Source organism: Neomonachus schauinslandi, chromosome 8 (genome assembly GCF_002201575.2).
Source record: "Neomonachus schauinslandi chromosome 8, ASM220157v2, whole genome shotgun sequence".
Classification (NCBI taxonomy): domain Eukaryota; kingdom Metazoa; phylum Chordata; class Mammalia; order Carnivora; family Phocidae; genus Neomonachus; species Neomonachus schauinslandi.
The window spans coordinates 39,798,459-39,818,096 of NC_058410.1; the positions used below are offsets into that span (position 1 = coordinate 39,798,459).

General features: G+C 36.5%; 1 protein-coding gene across 1 annotated transcript in view; it reads left to right on the forward strand.

Moving 5' to 3' along the window:
• TRDN (triadin) overlaps positions 1 to 19,638 on the forward strand; it is a 394,231-nt gene that overhangs the window by 228,547 nt on the left and 146,046 nt on the right. The window contains 2 exon segments of the mRNA XM_044917545.1: positions 1,160 to 1,213; positions 2,250 to 2,309. Coding sequence (XP_044773480.1) covers positions 1,160 to 1,213; positions 2,250 to 2,309 — 114 coding nt within the window.

Here is a 19,638-nt window from a genome sequence, read left to right on the forward strand (position 1 = left end):
CTAACACTGAAAGTGTTGTCTTTGATCTTGTAGGTAAAAAAAATCTCTATCCCTAAGGGAATGAATTAATTCCTATATTTAATAAGATGCAATCATTAGTAGACAACTTCAGCGTTCACACTAGAACTATGCATTGAATTTTTTCAGCATAGAAACAATCTCATAATAGTTCTGGGTAATGAAAATCTTTGAAAGCTTGGCATCTATACTTGTGAGGAGAGACAAGTGACAAAGAGAAAGGTATTTCAAATATAAGGTAAATAGCAATACAAATTGAGGATAAAAATTAGTCGATTTCCATCTTCAACCTTACTCAAACCTAAAAACACTGCATAATCCATTTAGACAACTCTGTGCTTCTATAGCAGTTTGTTTTTTGAAATGAGTACACTTACCGGAACCATGTCCAGGGATGTCCCGTTGTTCCGTGGCTACGGCGAGGCATTTGAGATTCCCTCTGCTGTCAGACCAAGGCTTTCTCAGATCTCTGAAAAAGAAATCTTCCATGGAGAAGTCTAGAGGCACCACATGCCATTCTCTGTGGCACCCAGAATTTCTGCAACCTCTGGGTGCAAAAAGCCTAAGTATCCTTGTTGATATAACCACTCAGAAAGGGCAGTGGAAATTATGTCCCCAACATACTGCCAGACAGATGTCACCAGGCTCCAAATACCTGCTGACAAGAAGCAGATTTGAGAAACTGTTAAATCAAAACAGATATCATTAATGGCCTAGTGTATTATTTCTAATGACATTGAACATACAAAAAGAAAACAAAATAATAATTCTTTTAGCTTACCTGCAGTATCTTTCCTCAGAAATGAGATTTTAATTTCATATATTACTATCTTACTTTAGGCACCAAGCGATAGCTTGGTTCAGAAAGCTCAAACTATCTTGTTCATTATTTATAAACAATATTAGCAACCTACCATTTTATGCATTTACTCTGAGCCAGGCACTGTGTGGAGCACTTTGTAAACATTAGTTCACTTTGAAGGAAGTGCTATTATTTTACAAACGAGGAAAATAAGGCCTAGTGGGATTAAATCACTTGGTCAAAGTCACAAAGCTATCTGGAGGTAGAACTGACTTAACAGTAAGGCTTCATTCAAATCTTGGTTTTTCTTTCATACTAAATTTTCTTCTCTAGAAAAAGAAGAGGAAAAGAAGAAAGCTGAGAAGAAAGTGACTTCTGAAACAAAAAAGAAAGGTAAGTAACTTAAAAACTAACACACAAGTTGGGGTGCCTGGGTGGCTCAGTTGGTTAAAGCGACTGCCTTCGGCTCAGGTCATGATCGTGGAGTCCCGGGATCGAGTCCCGCATCGGGCTCCCTGCTCAGCGGGGGGGTCTGCTTCTCCCTCTGACCCTCCCCCCTCTCATGCTCTCTCTCTCTCTCTCTCAAATAAATAAATAAATAAATAAAATCTTTAAAAAAAAAACTAACACACAAGTCAATTAAGATCCCTTTACAATGCTACTGGCAAACTCTTGTTTTCTAGAAAAGAATGAATAATAATTAATAATTTTATTGTTATTGTCATTAACGAACATTCTTGAGATTTATAAATATTCCAAATAAAGTTGAAATTGATAAATATTTAAAAAGAAAAGTCATGCCTTAACACTTTTTACAAATTGTTACTGATTGAAATTTTTTCTTCCTGGGGAGTGGTGCTTAATTCTCTCTAATTCAATACTTCGTTTGACTGCAAATACAAATATAAGAATTCCTCTTCATTCAGTTTAATGAAAAGTGTCTATCAAAAGGACAACTATTGAATGTATAGGGGCAAAAAAACTAGTTGATCGGTTTGCTGTATTTTGTTACTATTTGAAAACAGTGCATCTGGAGTCCCAAGTAAGCTCCAGAGATTTCTGAGCTTCTGACATGCTTCCAGTGGCCTGATAGCCCAGAGAACTTTCAATATATTCCTTTTAATGTCTTTCAGAAAAGAACTATTGAATTATACCATAATTAATAATGGCATTTAATGTTTCCATTGTCATGAGAAAAAAAATTTTTTTGAGCTTAGCAAAAAGTTTCTCCCTTCTTGAAGAGAAAACACACCAGAGCCACTATTCTGTAATGAAGGTGCTAGTTTACTCATATTTGGCATGACTACGGCACTGATTTCGGATTACTCTATAGAAGATGTATTGGATGCCATAATGGCAGTCATGTGTGCCCTGACATATATGAGAATTAACTAGATAAATGCCTATAATTTTCCCATTTTACTACCAGAAAAAGAAGATGTCAAAAAGAAAACGGATAAGGACACTGCCATTGATGTGAAAAAAAAAGGTATCGTATTTTGTTTCCTTAGTCAGATTATGTTCACGATGCTTGCTCAAGAGAGGATCTTGGGGCAAAGTAAACAAATTGGGATATAGGTACTTAAATCTGTCCATGTGCAAGCCGTCAAAGCAAACATTGCACTAGACAAAATTAAGCATGCAAGGAAGACTTTATTCAAGGCTGTTGTAATAGAGGAGAGAGGTCACAACTCATTCTGAACTCAATTTCACTGAAATAAAAAGCAGGAGGCTTTTTATGAGCTGAAAGGGGCAGAGGGTTGTAAGCCATCCGTGTGTGCTAACTGGCCCACTCAAAGCAAAAGTAAACTTTTTTCTTAACTTAATGACTTAATGACAGGAGTGTAGTTTTACAACTTGGAGCAAGACACACCAAAGGAGTGAAGTTCTTACTATCCCACGGAAACTGGGCGATTGCGTACTGATTGGGTACTATTGTTCTTGATGATTACATTTCAAAGGGATGGAAAGAGCCTTTTAAAAAGATTTTTATCTCAAAGGAGCAGGGCAAGAATTTACAAATACAAGTCTTCTGAAGTAAATGCTCTTAGAAAAGGGAGGGCAGGAGCCTAAGGTCAGAAAGAAGCCTGTCTAAGGTTTAGGGAAGCTGAAGAGAACTTTAACGCCATCCTGGTGAAGCCATAATGAAAGTGAGAAGAGTTACATAGCATAATAACACCACTTTGCAAAGCTAAGAAGCTCAGAGAGAATAATGCAACCCATTAAGAAATAGCATTGTTCAACAGCTTAGATTTTTGCTTTATATTTAGTTGTGCTTTAATTCTTGTTCAAACATGAATACCGGCTTCTATTCAGGTTAAGCGTAAGTCCAGGTGAAAAAGATAGTTGTCTTATACCATGAGATATTATGGTTTGGTGTTAAGTGTTCTCACCCCAAATATTTCCTCCACTGGTGTCAGTGAATCTTGAAATTCCACTAGAAATATTCCATTCCTTTGAGTTATGAAGGAATTGTCCTCTATTAAAATGCAGATCTCCGAGGGCCTGTGTGTACAGGGTAGCAAACGAATTCTTCTCAGTTATTAACACTTAAAATGAAGGAGATTTCCAGATCTTCTCTGTGTAATAATAGGCTGGAAACAATGCCCTAGAAAATGAGGCAGTAGGTAAGCTTCCGTGAAGAGAGAGCTTCAAAGTAGGCCATTGTGTGGAGAGAACAGGATTGGATAGCATCAGGAAAACCTTTTTCTTCCTAGGGAGTATATAGCCTATGTCGGGGTGGGGGGTGGGGTGGAGGTGGGGTGGGGATGGGGGGAACGTGATGGTGAAGGATCCTGGAAAGGGAGACGATAGGATGCCAAACTAGATACTAGAAAGTAGCAAATAGGAATTGCAGGAAATCCTCAACATCACGCTATAAGCAGGGTAAAAAAAAAAATTATAAAATATTAAGAGTTGCATGATGGTACATGACTCATGAAATGCTCAGGAAGTGACCTCCAGGTGTTCTGTGGGTCTGAGAACTCATTGCCAAATACTTTGCATTCAAATTTTTATTATTGGGGATGGATTACTGTAGAGTCTGTTGTATTATCAAACACTCATTCAATTTGTTTGATTTAAAGCTTTCCTCATGTCCCTGGTGAAATATGTATCTTACCATAAGAAAGGGAAAATGCAATTCTGACTACATGATGATACTGAGAACTTGGTTGCTGGGGTCAGTGTACCTGTGCTTGATTATGATTGGGTGCTAAAGGGAAACAAGGTTCTCCTTTCTGGGCCATCAGTTTTGCCAGGTATTTGCAGAAGGAAGTTTTGAATTGTAACCTTCAAAGTATTCATTATATGTTTGCAAATGCAAAATCGGAAGAACACGTTTGCCAAAACTCAGTGATGTGTGTGGTTGTCGTTTTGGTTTGGTTTCAGTTTTTTAGGAGAAAGGCAACACACCTTTATGTACAGTGAGTGATGGGAAAATTTGGTATTTCTCTGCTACTGGGAGACCTGTGGTATTAGCCCAGCAGTCATGTCAAAATGAGGCTGTATACCACTGGCAAGAGAACTGATTATGCCCGTATCACTTCCCACGAGGTCAGAGTTCATTCATCCACTTCCTACAAGGCCAGGGCTCGTGTGCTCATCCATGGGAACAGAGAACGAACTGGGCAGTTGCTCAGCACACCTGGGGAGGGCTGCTCAGCTAGTGTTGAAAAACAACTTTGTCCTTCTGGGAACCAGTTTTCCTTGTGTGTTTGTGTGTTATTTTCACTTTATTATTTTTTTTTAAAGATTTTATTTATTTATTTGAGACAGAGAGAATGAGAGACAGAGAGCATGAGAGGGAGGAGGGTCAGAGGGAGAAGCAGACTCCCTGCTGAGCAGGGAGCCCGATGCGGGACTTGATCCCAGGACTCCAGGATCATGACCTGAGCCGAAGGCAGTGGCTTAACCAACTGAGCCACCCAGGTGCCCGGGTTATTTTCACTTGTGATGACAAACAATACTGTTGGCTCTTAAAAATTAGTTCAACTTCCTAATGGGAATATAAATTGTTTGTTTACAAGCCCTTAACCCCCAAATACTCAAAATTGTGTGTGTGTGTATGTGTATGGGTATGTGTGAGAGACAGACAGAGAGACAGATACAGAAGTTTTAACTCTTGCTTCTTTTTAGAGTTTAATAATTCTCCAACTGTATTTTCATGTGAGAGGCAATATGGTTTAAAAACAGCTAGTTTGAAACATGAAAGTAGTAGTTTCCAGAGATAATGAGAGAAATTGAAAATAACCTGAAATCTTGAAGAGCTGGGGCACATATGTCATTTCTTCCTAAAATAGTTGGAAGAATATGGCAGAATGTAGGATGCTACTACTCTAGCCCCAGAGTAGAAAATTTACAAGGCATAATATATGCTTAGATACTTATGGGTTTTATCATGATATTTTATTATACTTATATTGACTTTTATATTCTTTACACTTATATAGCATATAAAGTTACCTATATATTATATTGTTATTTTATTACATTTATATATTATAATTATGTAGATGCAAATCAACCTAAGACTTAAATTCTATGATAAATGAGCCTCTACTGCCTGAAACTGCTAAATCACACTTTGCAAATGATCTATGCTAGGGAAAATGTGGGTGGGATTTTGCATGATATAAAATTGCCAGTTCACAAATTAATAATGGTTGGAACTGGGTAATTGGTGCATCAGGGGTCATTATAATAATCTCTTGTTTTGTATATATTTCAAATTGTCCTGGTGCAAACAAATAGCTGCCACTTAAAAAACGTTGTATGAAATGGGAAAAAAATTCACGAGGGTATTTTTTCAGTGTCATGAGGTATGTTTCAGCCTGAATACCATGAAAAAAAGCAATCAAGAAAGGATATAAAAACTTTTCTTTTTTTTTTTTTTTAAGATTTTATTGATTTGACAGAGAGAGACACAGCAAGAGAGGGAACACAAGCAGGGGGAGTGGGAAAGGAAGAAGCAGGTTTCCCGCCAAGCAGGGAGCCTGATGCGGGGCTCGATCCCAAGACGCTGAAATCATGACCTGAGCCGAAGGCAGACGCTTAAAGACTGAGCCACCCAGGCGCCCCGGATATAAAAACTTTTAAGAACCATCTCCCTATGCTTATATCAGACTTGAGCATTAGACATAACACGCCACTCAAGTTAGGACAAGAAGAAGGGCTTCTGTACAGGAGAGTGGATGCATACACAGGTGGTGGAAGGATTGGAAGAACGGCAGTCAAGGGGCTGCTCCTGGATTGTTGAGACCAGGGCAGTCAGCCGGTCAGGAAGCCGCTTCAGTCACTGAAGCTGCCTCTTGACACCTACGGGCTAGACCCTGGAAATGTTGAGGCCAGCCTTGGCAACTGATTCACATCCAAGTAACCTTCGTCAAAACATTTCTGCTTTTCAGTCTCCTGGAGGTGTATCTGACTGGTAGAATTACATCTACCGCAAGTGAGTCTGGAAGATGTGGGGTTTTGACATTCCATTTTTTCCAACCGGAAGGAAGTCGAAAGAGGGTACCCAAGGTCTCTACCGTAAAGATACAGACATGTTTTATAAGCTAAGACTCATATAATAAGAGAAGGTTGTTGAAGGCCTGAATTGCACAAAGATGGCTCAGTCAAGCCGCGTGGCAGTTTGAAGAGCCCACGAGACATACTTCAATGTAGTTTGTGTTGTTCTCTACCTAAACCATAGATCAGAGAAGCATGGTTATTCTTCCTCTCTTTATTTCACAAAATAACATTTTTGAAGAAATAATTTTCTTAATGCTTGATGAGATGATAATGGTTAAAAAAAATTAAAAGTTGCTTTTCCTTGTAATGAAACAATTATAACCTGGAGAAAACACATAGACCATCATAGAAATGGGTCAAAACTATGATTTGTTTCTCTCAGATAGGCTTTTTTGGAGTTATAAGTTATTATACACTTTTTGGAGTTAAATTCATTACCACCCTGTAATGTTTATGAGCCTATTAATTATGGAAATGATTTTGACATGATAACTGATTATGGCATAAAATGTTTCATTATTACACTTTATAACATGATTTTTTTTCCCCCAAGAATTATCTGAATATAGTATAAATTACAAGAAAGATCCTGAAAAACCAGACTAGTTTTTCTGGAACAGCTGCTAGAAAAGGGCTAATTCACTCGTTCATTTATTCTTGCAGGCATTCTTGCAGGAAATATTCACTTAATGCTTACTACCTACCAGCCATTGTACTAGGTGCTGAGTACACAGAGGTAGATAAATGAACATAAGCCCTAATGGAGCTTACAGTTTGGTAAGGGAGGCACACAGTGAATTAGTGAACATAATGTCCATAAGTACAACTTGGGGTAAGGGCCATAGTGGAAACAAATTTGGGGTAATGACAGAAACCTAGGGAGCTCTTTAAATAGATAAGCTTGTTAGAGCAGGCTTTTCTTTCTTTTTTTTTTTTTAAGATTTTATTTATTTGAGAGAGAGAGAATGAGAGAGAGCAAGCACATGAGAGGGGGGAGGGTCAGAGGGAGAAGCAGACTCCCTGCCGAGCAGGGAGCCCGATGTGGGACTCGATCCAGGGACTCCAGGATCATGACCTGAGCTGAAGGCAGTCGCTTAACCAACTGAGCCACCCAGGCGCCCTAGAGCAGGCTTTTCTAAGAGACAACATTTAAATTGGAATCTGATATATTGGAAGGATCCAGCCATTGATGTGTGCATCTTTATGCGATGTGTGAATGTGAATATGATGAGTGTGTGTGTGTGCGCACGCACGCGCGTGTGATATATATACATGCAATATGTCTGAGAGGAAGTACATGTGGTCAGAATATGCAGGGACATATGTAGGTGTTTGTATTTATTAAAAGTATAATAGGAAACACTTGAAGGGTGTTAACAGTGTAAGAAAACATTCTGATTTATGTTTTGTACAAGTATATACTCATTTTGATGATGGGTAAGAGGGAGAAAAGGGAAGAGGTAAGCCAGTTAAAAGATGGTATCATTTATTGAGAGGGGAAGCCTATATGGGGAACAACTGTGATGGAAACAATCTAGAGTTTCCTCTTGAGTATGTTAAGTTTCAAGTGTATGTGACGTATCATTCGCATTTTGTATCAGAAACTATTTTAACTGTTTTACAATACCAACTCATTCAATATTTATAATAAGTGAAGAAACAGATTGTTCTAATCCTCATTATAAAGTGAATAACCTAAGACACAGAGAGGTTAAGTAACTGGCCCAGGGTCACACAACTAGTAAATGTCAGGGTCAGGATTTTAACCCATGTACTCTGAAGAGACAGTCAGATATATGGGTCTAGATCTCAGATGGAATTCTGAAGTAAAGCTACAAATACAGAAATCCATATAGATCATAGTTATTGCCCTGGGCACAGATGAAATTACCTAGAGAGATTGTGTCAAAAGAAAAACAGAGTGGAATACAGAATCAAGACCTGGGGAATTCCAACATGTAGAGATTAGATAATGGAATAAAGCAAAAGAGGCTGAAAGGAATTGCTGGAGAGGTTAAAGGAAAAGCAAAAAAGTTAAGTATTAGAGACATTTCAGAAATGGATGGTTCAAGAATCATGAAGTCATCAACCTTGTGAATGCTACTTAGAAGCTGTGACAGGAGGGCAGGAAAGAGGAGAGCACCTGCTATGGAGTGAAAGAAGAAAGCCAGATTACAGGGGCAGTGCAAAATGGAGAAGAAAGCAGTGATGGTTTTTTAATTGTGTCTATATGAAAAAGTAGAGACTCTCTTTTGTCTTGTTTAGCTTTGTTTTGGGAGGTGAATTTAGAGCCTATGGACATAAACACAATGTGAGAGACTGATGCTCAAAGGGACAGGGGATAAATGGAAGTCTAAGACAATATAGAATTCATTGTTCGATGAGCACATGGGTGAAAAAAATAATCTGCTTTTTTGGAGATAATGCCACAGATGCTCCAGTAGTAAAAAGTTGGTGTTTTCAAGTTTTGAAGAAGAATCTATCTAGATTGCCTTATAAAAAGAAGCATGCATTTGCAAGAAACACAATGTAAGATTAGGCAGCTCTGGTGATAAAACTAAAACTCCAATAGTAAATACAGTCTGAGTTGAAAGCCTCAGTTTTAGAAAAAGACATATCAAAATGTTCTTGATGCTCACTGACTGGTAAAAAGTAAGTTTGTGAGGAGTACTTTAATGTTTTTAAAGAATTATTCATTCATAAAAACCCCACAAAACTCATAAGGTTAGGCTGTTTTAAAGAATGCAACCTTATCTATTTCCATAGCATATTTTCAATTATTGTTTGCGACAAATACAATTCAATTCTGCACAAACTAAAATCTTTGACTGTTTGATTTCATTTCTCTATGTAAGTCTCCTTTTGTCATTGAGAAATTGTAAATAATACTTTACAGAAGCATATAGCTTTGAATATGTCATTAAATTTTATGCCTAGCAGACATAGAATAGCATCTATTTTACTTTATGAATCTTTTGTAACAGATTGTTCTAGCTACTAGAGCTCAAAATAAGTTACATGGCACAGATTAGAGACCACTAAAATAAATTAATATGTAATGAAAAGAACTTCCTTGAAATATTTATATGTATAGATATCACTGGGTAAGATAATACATAGTATCTTTCATATGCTTTCACTGTTAAGTTTTAGTTTAAAAGAGCAAATTTCTATTTTCCAGACTTGTATTTTGAGACGATTATTACAGGTTTTTATGCTCGCTCTATCTCTTCTTCTCTATTTGAGAAATACTTGGTTTTAGAAAGTTATCTTATATTTAAATTTTGTATTTTGCACCTATGTATTTGGGAAGGATTTGATAAATATATCAGCTAAGTATTATTTGTTAAACACTTTGAAACCTAGATTGATTTTTTCCAGAGTTCTATGAATTTTGTAGTAATCTAGTTAATATCGCGTTACAAAGAAATGGATATTTCACACACTTTTGAGTGATATCAGGGCAATTATATTAATGCATGTTCTAAATAAAATTAGTAAAAAATTTATTGAGGCAAGTAAATAATGGGAAATCTGGCACAAATAGACCGGATATAATTAGTAATCCCCCACCTTGACTTAGGGGTGCTCTGTAATTATAAGGCAACAGTATATGCCTTTCAAGTTAGCATTTTGTTCCTGTACGGATTAGGTTGCAAGTCCGAGTTCAGATAATGGCAGCTTGACTATATTAAAAACATTTACAGTGCTTGAATTGCCCCAAAGGCAAAAGAATATATTTTCAAGTGTTTTGTAATCACAGAGATGTAAGACAATAGTTGCTTATTCTCTAGGGGCAAAGGATTTTGTAATGGAACAATACGGGAACGTCTGTTGACTTGTTACTTAATATGATAGCTTTGATTACCTCTTATATCACATCTGGATTAGCCACATAGAAACTAAACTGCTTCAGAGAAGGTGAGGGAGAAGTAATATCATGCCATGCTGTGGTTTCTCTGGAGATAATCCTCCATGTTCTAGCTTTTGGTTTGAACAATGCAAAAGTGTGTTTGGGTCCAATGCTAACATGAAGCAAAGTTATTTTGATTTAAAAAAAAATTAAAATACATCTTAAGCCTTTGAAAGGGAAAAGGTTTGTATTAAAACATATTAGGCCTGGAAAAAAGGGACTGGTATACGAGTAACTAATTTTAATCTTCTTAATACTTAGTATAGAGAATCAGAAATACCCTCCCAGTGAAGACAGAAAGAAAATAAGCCCTAAATTTGAGTTGCATTTTGTGAAGTACTTTCAAGAGGGAGGATTAAGATACTTATGAGAAAGAATCAGTACATAGACTACAAGTATTTCTTCTCTGTTTGCATGGGCATATCGATGTTTTAAGTATTTCCTGTACCCATGTTAGATAAATTATTTTTAACTACAGTTTATATTCAGGATGAATTATTTTCTGAAAAAAATAAGAAACAAAATAATTTAATTTAACATCAAAACAAAGTGGTCTCTTGCAAACATCATAAATTAAATTTTAATGAGAAGATTATCAGAGTGGTACAGGAAGTGAGATATCAATTAGAAATAAGAATTATTTATTTATTTATTTATTTGCGAGAGAGAGAATGAGAGACAGAGAGCATGAGAGGAAGGAGGGTCAGAGGGAGAAGCAGACTCCCTGCTGAGCAGGGAGCCTGATGTGGGACTCGATCCCAGGACTCCAGGATCATGACCTGAGCCGAAGGCAGTCGCTTAACCAACTGAGCCACCCAGGTGCCCCGAAATAAGAATTTTTTATTAGAAGATATGGAAGGATTTTGACCAGTTTGTTGGGGAATTACATAGCCTGAGTTTTCCTTGTGATCTGAGATAAACACTTAAGCATATAGATGTGAAATATCTACTAATTTTTTAAAATTCCATGTCCTAAAGTCTATAAGATCTTTCATTCTGTGAAAAGTAAAGCCTAAAAATCATTAAAGTGGTATTTCCTTCAAGTTCAGCTTCTCCGAGTTTACCAAAAGCAAATTTTCGAAATAGCTTAGCAAATTGTGCCAACATGTATTCTTTTTATCAAGAACATTTTTAAAATAGTAACAGTTAAATGTATTCACTGTTCTCTCATTTAATCCTTACAACAACGCTTGAGATGGGGAATGTGATGCCCATTTTATAGAACCCAGAACTGGAGCAGGTAAGTAACTTGGCAATGGTTACCAGTTAGTAAAGCAGTAGGAGTTCACCACAGAAATCCCACTGTCTTTTGCAACCCTCAAATATTTTTTTGCCAACTCTAGGAAATGATGACTGTAGATTGCTTAAGTGTCTTTGTCCTTTCTTTCTTTTCTGTTTTCCCTTATTAGTTTGAGGTCATATTGCAGGCAGGCATAAGCATCAAGGAAAGAAATAAAGAGGATATATTGTGAGTTTAATTCTTTTTCTTGTAGAAATCCTGCTTTCATTCCTTCAGTCACTCAACAAATATTTACTAAAGGCATAATATTGGCAAGGAAATCTGCTAAATATTGGAGATAGATCAGTGTAATAGACATGGTACTTGTTTTTAAAGACCTTGGAAACGAGGAAAATAACTAGACATTTATAATGTACTGTGAGCACTGCCCCAATAGGGCAGATACAAGAGCTCAGGCTGAGAGCAAGGCATGAGTATGGAAACTGTGTCTTTTTCCTGGTAGGTTGCCCATTAAACATTTAGAACAGGAATGCCACAGACTTATGTCATTAGGCATTTGACCTAGATGCATTTAACATATTTTTAAACAGGATGGAGTTTGGAGCACATAAAATTTTAACAGTGGTTTATCACTGAGGATACTAGCTTTCACAAGTGGCAGGCCATTTAAAATAGGGAACTTATTTATTTATCCAATTACAGTTCTAGAGTAAACTCTCTTCAAGGTCAGCTTGACCCAAGGGTAAAATAATATCATCCAAATGAGATTAATCTCTCCATTTTTTTTAGACTGTGATTCCTTGGTATTGGCTCAAATGATTGCAAATTGGCCATATCAGGTGCTGCCGGCCCTGCACCCTCTCTTGTTTATGTCTTATGGGAAAAAGAATAGGTCGGCTTCCTGAGAGGTCTAACAGAAAACCTGATTTGAGTAAAACTGGTCCTATGGGCCCATTCCTGAACTAACCTTTGTGGTGAGAATGAAGAAATAATCTGTCTTAGGTTAGGGTTAGTTCCTATCCCTTGAGCAGAGCAAATGAACTTTGTCCAAAATATTTGGACTGAAATTGGGGGGGAGGGAGGGATTGATTCCCTTATAGCTAAATTAGTGTAATAAAACCACAATAAAATGGAGTAGTCACTACATGGGAAAACAAACAAAACAAAACAAAAAAAATAAGAGTTCTCTTCAAGAAGCAATTTCTAGGTAGGGGAAATATACGTGATTTTAATTTTTTAAAATTTATTTATAGAATAGAATAAAGGACAACTTTTTTGGTTGCCATCTACGGGGAGAATACTTAAGTATTTTAGAAAAGTAACTCAGGGTAGTATAGTGTGGAAAACAAGAGCAAATGAAGTTGCAGATTTCATTAATTAAAATATTATATCTAGAGAAACGAATGAAGTCCTTTCACTGTTCTTTGGATAAGAATCTTTGATTTTAAAAAGATCTTTTAAAACAAATCAGATTATATTCAGAACAGAGTACTTTGGGACTATGAAATGGAAACAAGAAACTAGGGAGAACATCAAAGCCATATTAAAAACTTTGATGTATTCTCTTATTTAGGAGTAGATTTACTCTTTATTACCTCTGAGAATTAGGACTCAATGATTGAAAATAGGGAAAGATAATGTGGGATATTCAAGATCATGTAAAGAATCTTTTCGGGGTCGCCTGGCTGGCTCAGTTGGAACAGCATGAGACTCTTGATCTTGGAGCTGTGAGTTCAAGACCCCCCTTGGATGTAGAGATTACTAAATAAAATAAAATAAAAACTTTAAAAAAGGGAATCTTTTCAGTCAGTGAAGTCTACCATTCCAAGTAGTCAAGCAGAAGAGAAGTGGGTATATCTCTGGGATTTGTGAAAATAAATCCTGTCAGAAGAATGATTATATTGAATTTAAGGAGACTGATCAGACTTAATTTTTCCAAAATTAAACATCAGGCTAAGTGAAACTGATGTCTAGATTATTTAACCTTGTAAATGCAGGGTTTTTTTTTTTTTTTATCATGATTTAAAATTTAGCCATCTGTCAAATTTTCGTAACTGGTTAGTTATAAAGAAATAAAATTTTGGTTAAGAGTTGATTCCAGGAAGTGAGGTCATAGTAAATGGTCATTGTATATAATCTGAATTCACACGCTCCTGATTGTCTACTATAGCATAAAACAGTATTCCAGATCTAGTCAGAGAATGTGTTATTGATATCCGCATAAATCCAGGACACTGTGAAAACAGGAAGTAAAATATATTATATATATGAAATAATGATTAATTGTCCTCAGGGTAAAAAAATCTTGAGACAACTCAGTGGAAAAATTCCAGTGATAATAAACTTAAGGTAGGAGGGATAGTATAACAGTTACTTATGGTGCAAAAGACAGGGTAAAAAGCTTTCAGACAACAAAAGTGTTCAGGCTCAAAAATAAGAATTGTGGTTATGTGTTTGGAGATTTTTCTCTTTAGTTGAAGGAGTCACGGGAGCTTATATAATAATTCCTTAATTAAAAGAACTCTTTTGGGGGTGCCTGGGTGGTTCAGTCATTAAGGGTCTGCCTTAGGCTCAGGTCATGATCCCAGGGTCCTGGGATCAAGTCCCGCGTTGGGCTCCCTGCTCAGCGGGAAGCCTGCTTCTCCCTCTCCCACTCCCCCTGCTTGTGTTCCCTCTCTCACTATGTCTCTGTCTGTCAAATGAATAAATAAAATCTTTAAAAAAAATAAAAGAACTCTTTTGTTTTCCAAAAAATAATTTCAGTCTCAGGAAAAAGTATAGCAATTATGTTAGTCACTGCCCATATCCTGTTAGCTATATTAATCTTAGGTTGTAAAGTCACAAAGATTTGTAAAGAACAAATGAAAAGGTTAATGCTAAAATACATCAAGAGCAGAGCAGATAAAAATAGTTGTCCTGAAAGACACTATGCAGATGTAGAGGTGGGTACATACTCAAGTTATACAAATCATAGGACAAAGGGAAAAAAACCCACCCTGGAACTGAACATGTGAAACAAGTCTACCAAGAGAATATGATGAAATACTTGGACCCTCTACTCCCTAAAAATATGTATATGCACCAAAGTTCTTAGGAATTTATATTACTTCCTACTGTGCCTCACAGGCAGCACAGGCTTGGTGGACATGTGTTGAGTCAATGCTGAGTCTTTTGAAATGATCCTGCCCTGTGATTCTATTTCCTTTTTAGAATGTAATTCTACTACTAGTTCACTCTCCTCTTTCTGAAATTACTGTTTCCATATGTTTCCCCTTTTCTCAACTTCCACCTATTTACCCTTCTTCTCTATCAGCTGACTATTTTGCTTCCTAGTTCTCTAAGAAAATAACAATTAGAAGAGAGCTTTTATGAGCTCTGACCATTGAATCTACTAACATCCTTCATCTGTCTCTTTGTATCCTTAGCTTTCTTGGCTGAATGCAATACAGTAGTTAAAATGTTCATACTTCTAGGAACAACCTTTGCACTGGTGCATAATATGCTATCCTCCTCTGCTAACTCAGGAATGTTGGTTGCTCCAGCACTTCTCACCTCTGCAAATTCATCTTGACTTCTTCGACTGGTCATTCTCAGCAGCATACAACATGCTACCCCATCTCTTATACATTAAAAAAAAAAAAGTCCTCCTGTTGATGGTGCATCCCCCTTAGTGCATCCCATCTCTCAGATCTCCTTTAGAGCAAAACTATTCTTGAGCTGTCTACACTCTCCTTCCAGTATCTCACGTATCTGCTGTACTCAAGCTTTCGTCCCCATACAATTCCGGTTGAAGTCACTACTGACCTCCACATTACCAAAGCTGATTGTGAATCCTCAGTTCTCAAGAGCATTTGAAAGTTGATCTCTATTCACTCAGTCTCTTGGACCATAGTTTTTCCTTCTTTTTAACCTCTCTGGTCACTTTTCCTTGGTCTCTTTTGCTGGATTCCTCCCTTTCTTTCTGGTATCTAAAAGTGGAAGCACCCCAGGGCTCAATTCTAAGTGTCTTCTCTTTCTCTGTACTTACTTCCTATGTGACGTCATACAGTCCCATGGTTTTAATACCAGCTTTGTGATAATGAGTCCCAAAAGTCTCCAGCTCTGCTGTCTATCTAAACTCCACACCTATCTCTTTGCCTATTTCGCATTTTAATTAAAATACCATTTAGATATCCCCAAATTAATATGGTTTACAAAAAAAGCCCACGGACTCAAATCTTCATACACAAGACACATACACACACCAGAATATGCCCGCTATACTTAGCTTTTTCTTCTTAACGGTAAGTTATCACATAATTCTTTTTTTTTTTTTGCTTAGACCCAAATCTTCTGAATCAAATTCGACTCATTTATTTCTCCCCCTCAACCTATTATTAAATCCTGTCACCCTCACTTTTGAAATATGTTTGGTAGCTGATCCTTTCTCATGATCTTTAAGAATCACACCAGTTTGTGCACCATCATCTCTGACCTCTATATGTAAGATTACACTACAAAAACAACCACAACAACAAAACCTTTAAAAACTCCAGCAATTTTGGCAAAGTTTATTTCTTGTTTATGCTATGTGTTGAGAAAGGGGGTCTACTCATCATAGCTACTCAGGGACCTGGGAAGACCCCACTTCCACCTGCATCCACCTTATAGAGGCTTCCGTCTCACTCAGAGTAAAATCTAAGTTCTCCACAATGCTGTAAAAGGCTGTCCATGAACCACTGGCTGAAGATAACTCCAGGGTAACATTTCTCAGGCAGCAAGGTCATTAACTGAGTTTCTAACCCTATGCCTTTGCCATTTCGAATGTGTTTGAACAAATTTCTTTCATTCCCAATAGAACCCATAGTTCCAGCTTTTGGGTCTCACAAGTATGTGCAAATTTTAATTTGCTGTTCCAACTGAATTTTAGCCTCACTCAAATTTTATCAAAATGACAGCTATAATCAATGTGTGAGGTCTTTAGCTAGCAAGTGGTTTTAATAAAACCACAGGCAGAAAGCTAATTAATGTATGAGTTATTCCTCCTTGTGTAGAGAGCTTGTAAAAGTATAACACACATCAAAAGCCAGGATTTCAACTTTGTTATAAAATGGTTGCTAGGAAAGAATTTAGCCTTCATCAGAAGGATTGGATGTGTGAAAGTCAGCACAAAGGAAGTAGACCAGAATAACCAACTAGGAATGGGAAGGGGAGGTAAGGCAGGAAGGAGTTAAACACTGCAGCTCAAGAGACAGTTTTCATTCAGTTTGATGCATCAGTAATACTAGGTATAAAGAAAGTATCCTGGTGTGCCACTGAATTCAGTTAGGTAGAATTCATGCACACGATCAATTAAAAACTCTATGTTCTTGCCTGATGAAAGACTGTATTGACAAACAGTGGCAGTAGACAGTTAAAATCCTCCCCCTCTGGTACTTCTCTGTTCTCATCCTGCTCATTTGATGTATGGCTCTTCCCTTTAACTCCAACCACATTGCTCAAGTAGGGGTTCAAATCTTCATCACTGATCCACCTGCCAATGACCCTAGTTGGGCTGGAGTCTTGTTCATGGACTTTTGAAAAAAGACAAAAGGAAGATAGATGGTCTCTTCTTGTTAGGTGGTTAAATTAAGTAATGAGAGCCCAGGAAATGTATTGGTCACATTTACACCCTTGTTGTAATAGACAATCTTGAAAATAATGCTGACAAGTAGAAGCGGAGGAAAGAATGATGGCAGAATTTTAATGGGATTTCAAGCCTAGGATGCAGGTATCCCTGGAAACCACCATCCACTTGACCTCCTGCAATTAGGTTACATCATTTAATTAATTCCTCTGTTTTTTCAAGTTAGTTTATGTGGGGATTCTATCATTTCCAACCTACATGCTCATTACCAAATGAAACCTCCACACAGGTTTAGAATAGTTGTAGCAATTTAAAAACTATTAAATCATGGGGGTAGATAACAAATCATATCAGAATTTTGATGGATCTCACCTTGCTACACAAATTCTTATGAGAAAAATAATTCTTCTCTGATATTTATTCATACATGCTTATTATACGGTATCCTTCTTTTGAGAGTGTGTGTGTATATATATATATATATATAATTTTTATTTAATCAGACTTAGAAATAAAACTATATTTGTCAATGCAGCAGTTGGTTGCCAGAAAACAGTATGGTACTATAATTTAAAAATTTTATGACTATAAGCAGGGTGACTCTCATTTATTTTATTTTATAAATAAAAGAGAAATCAAAACCCAAATGATTCTTTTAATTCTATTCTGAGTTTAAATTTGCCTTTCTTTTTGACTTTCAATTTGAAAAGATGGCATTTTATAGCTGGAGTATAAAATTAACTACATGTTTATCTCTCTGAACTATTAATAAACACGGTGAGTCAGCCCAAGACAAATTAGAGATAACATCATATCCCATAATGCTGTTACATGTATTAGCTTCTCTAGTTATTATAGTTAGAAAGAATTCACTCTCCCTTCTGTTACCTGGCCATTCATAATTAACTCCTGTTACACCTTTTTGCTAATTTTTTTTCCTAACAGCTGCTTGAAAATACATATCCTCTCTATTATAATTTGCAGTATCTATTAGAAATCTAGGAGGTTTTAAAACCTATAATTGTCATTATTGTGATAAACAGAGGATAATTAGAGGAGTTTGTAATCTAGAACTTAGCCTTAGGTGGTTAAGTCCTGAAGACATCAAATGCTTCTTTCATTAGCTCTAAGGCTTGTTACATAACTTTGCACAATTTTATTTGACTATTTTATCTTAAATGACTCCTTGTAAAATTGTGAGCAATACTGATTTGCCATTGGAATCTTCATGTGAAGATCATGAACACTTCATCAATTGTTTTAAAAATATTTGGAGTGCCCACTACTTTGTGGGGAACATATTAGGTCTTTGATTCATCATGATGAATTCAATTCAAACTAGTTATTATGTTATCTTGCTTGGGAATCCAAGGGGAGGAATAAAAGTTATTATCATGGCTTTTTTTGATCTCTCTTTTCCCATCTCTCATCAACTTATTTCTTACCTCTAGTCTCATGTAATTTCTCTATACCCTGTAGCAAGATTACTTTTGTTACTCCTGAGGAAGCTACATAGATTAGGTGGGAGAGGATGAAGAAAAGTCCCAGTAAAGCATGGAGAGAGAGCAGCATGGGGAAGAGTGGGAAATGAAATTTGAAGCCAGGTCCTGATCTATAGGTGGCTGACCATGATTATCTTTGAGGGGACCCCTAGTTAATTTACACTTCATTTGGCTGATAGTGGGGAGCCATTGAAGGTGTAAATGCAAGGGATTGACATGATCATATATATGTTTAAAAATATTAACCTGCCAATATTTTATCAGAGGAGAAAGAACAAGAGAAACACAAGTTAAACAGCTATTTTAATAAAATACTGTAGAGTTCAGATCTATTAAAATACTGCTGGTGAGAGGTAAGGAAGATCTGATCCAACATGGTGTATTTGGAAGAGATAACCATTCAAAACTTTATAGAAGATATTAACAGTTTATGGAAACTGAGGTTCAGAGCAAGAGAAAGAAAAGATTAGTATTTATTTAAATGGGTTTTTAGCAGATAAGGTTCCCCAAAGAATTTTGAGATCTCTGCTGTTTCCTCATTTTTTAACTAGAAGAATGTTGTTCATAAATAGATGCAAAAGAATCAGAGGAAAATGGATTTCTTCCTGTCATGATGACTTTTAATAACACACTTGTTTTCATGTTGGCATTTAAGATGGTTTGTTACATTGATATTAAATAATGTGCTGGAGCAAAGAATATTCCCCCCCTCGTTTTTTGTTTTTTTTTTTACCAACAATTAAAGTTTTGTTTCATTAATTTTTAATGTTTTTTCTTTGTTAATCTGGTTGTCGCTAGGTTAAAAGGAGTCAAAAAGTAAGAGAGACCATATCTGTTTTGTTCAACACCGAATATCTAACACCTAGAATAATACCAGTATAAAGCAGATGCTGAATATGTTCAGCATAAATAAAGGAAGCATCTTCCATCAAAGGAGAAGCATTTTCAATTTTATTTCCTTTAAAAAGGATTTGCCTCCTGTCAGTGAAGTTTCCACGTTCACTTTGTCTTTCTCTACTCACTTTTGTTCACTGTGGTCATGTG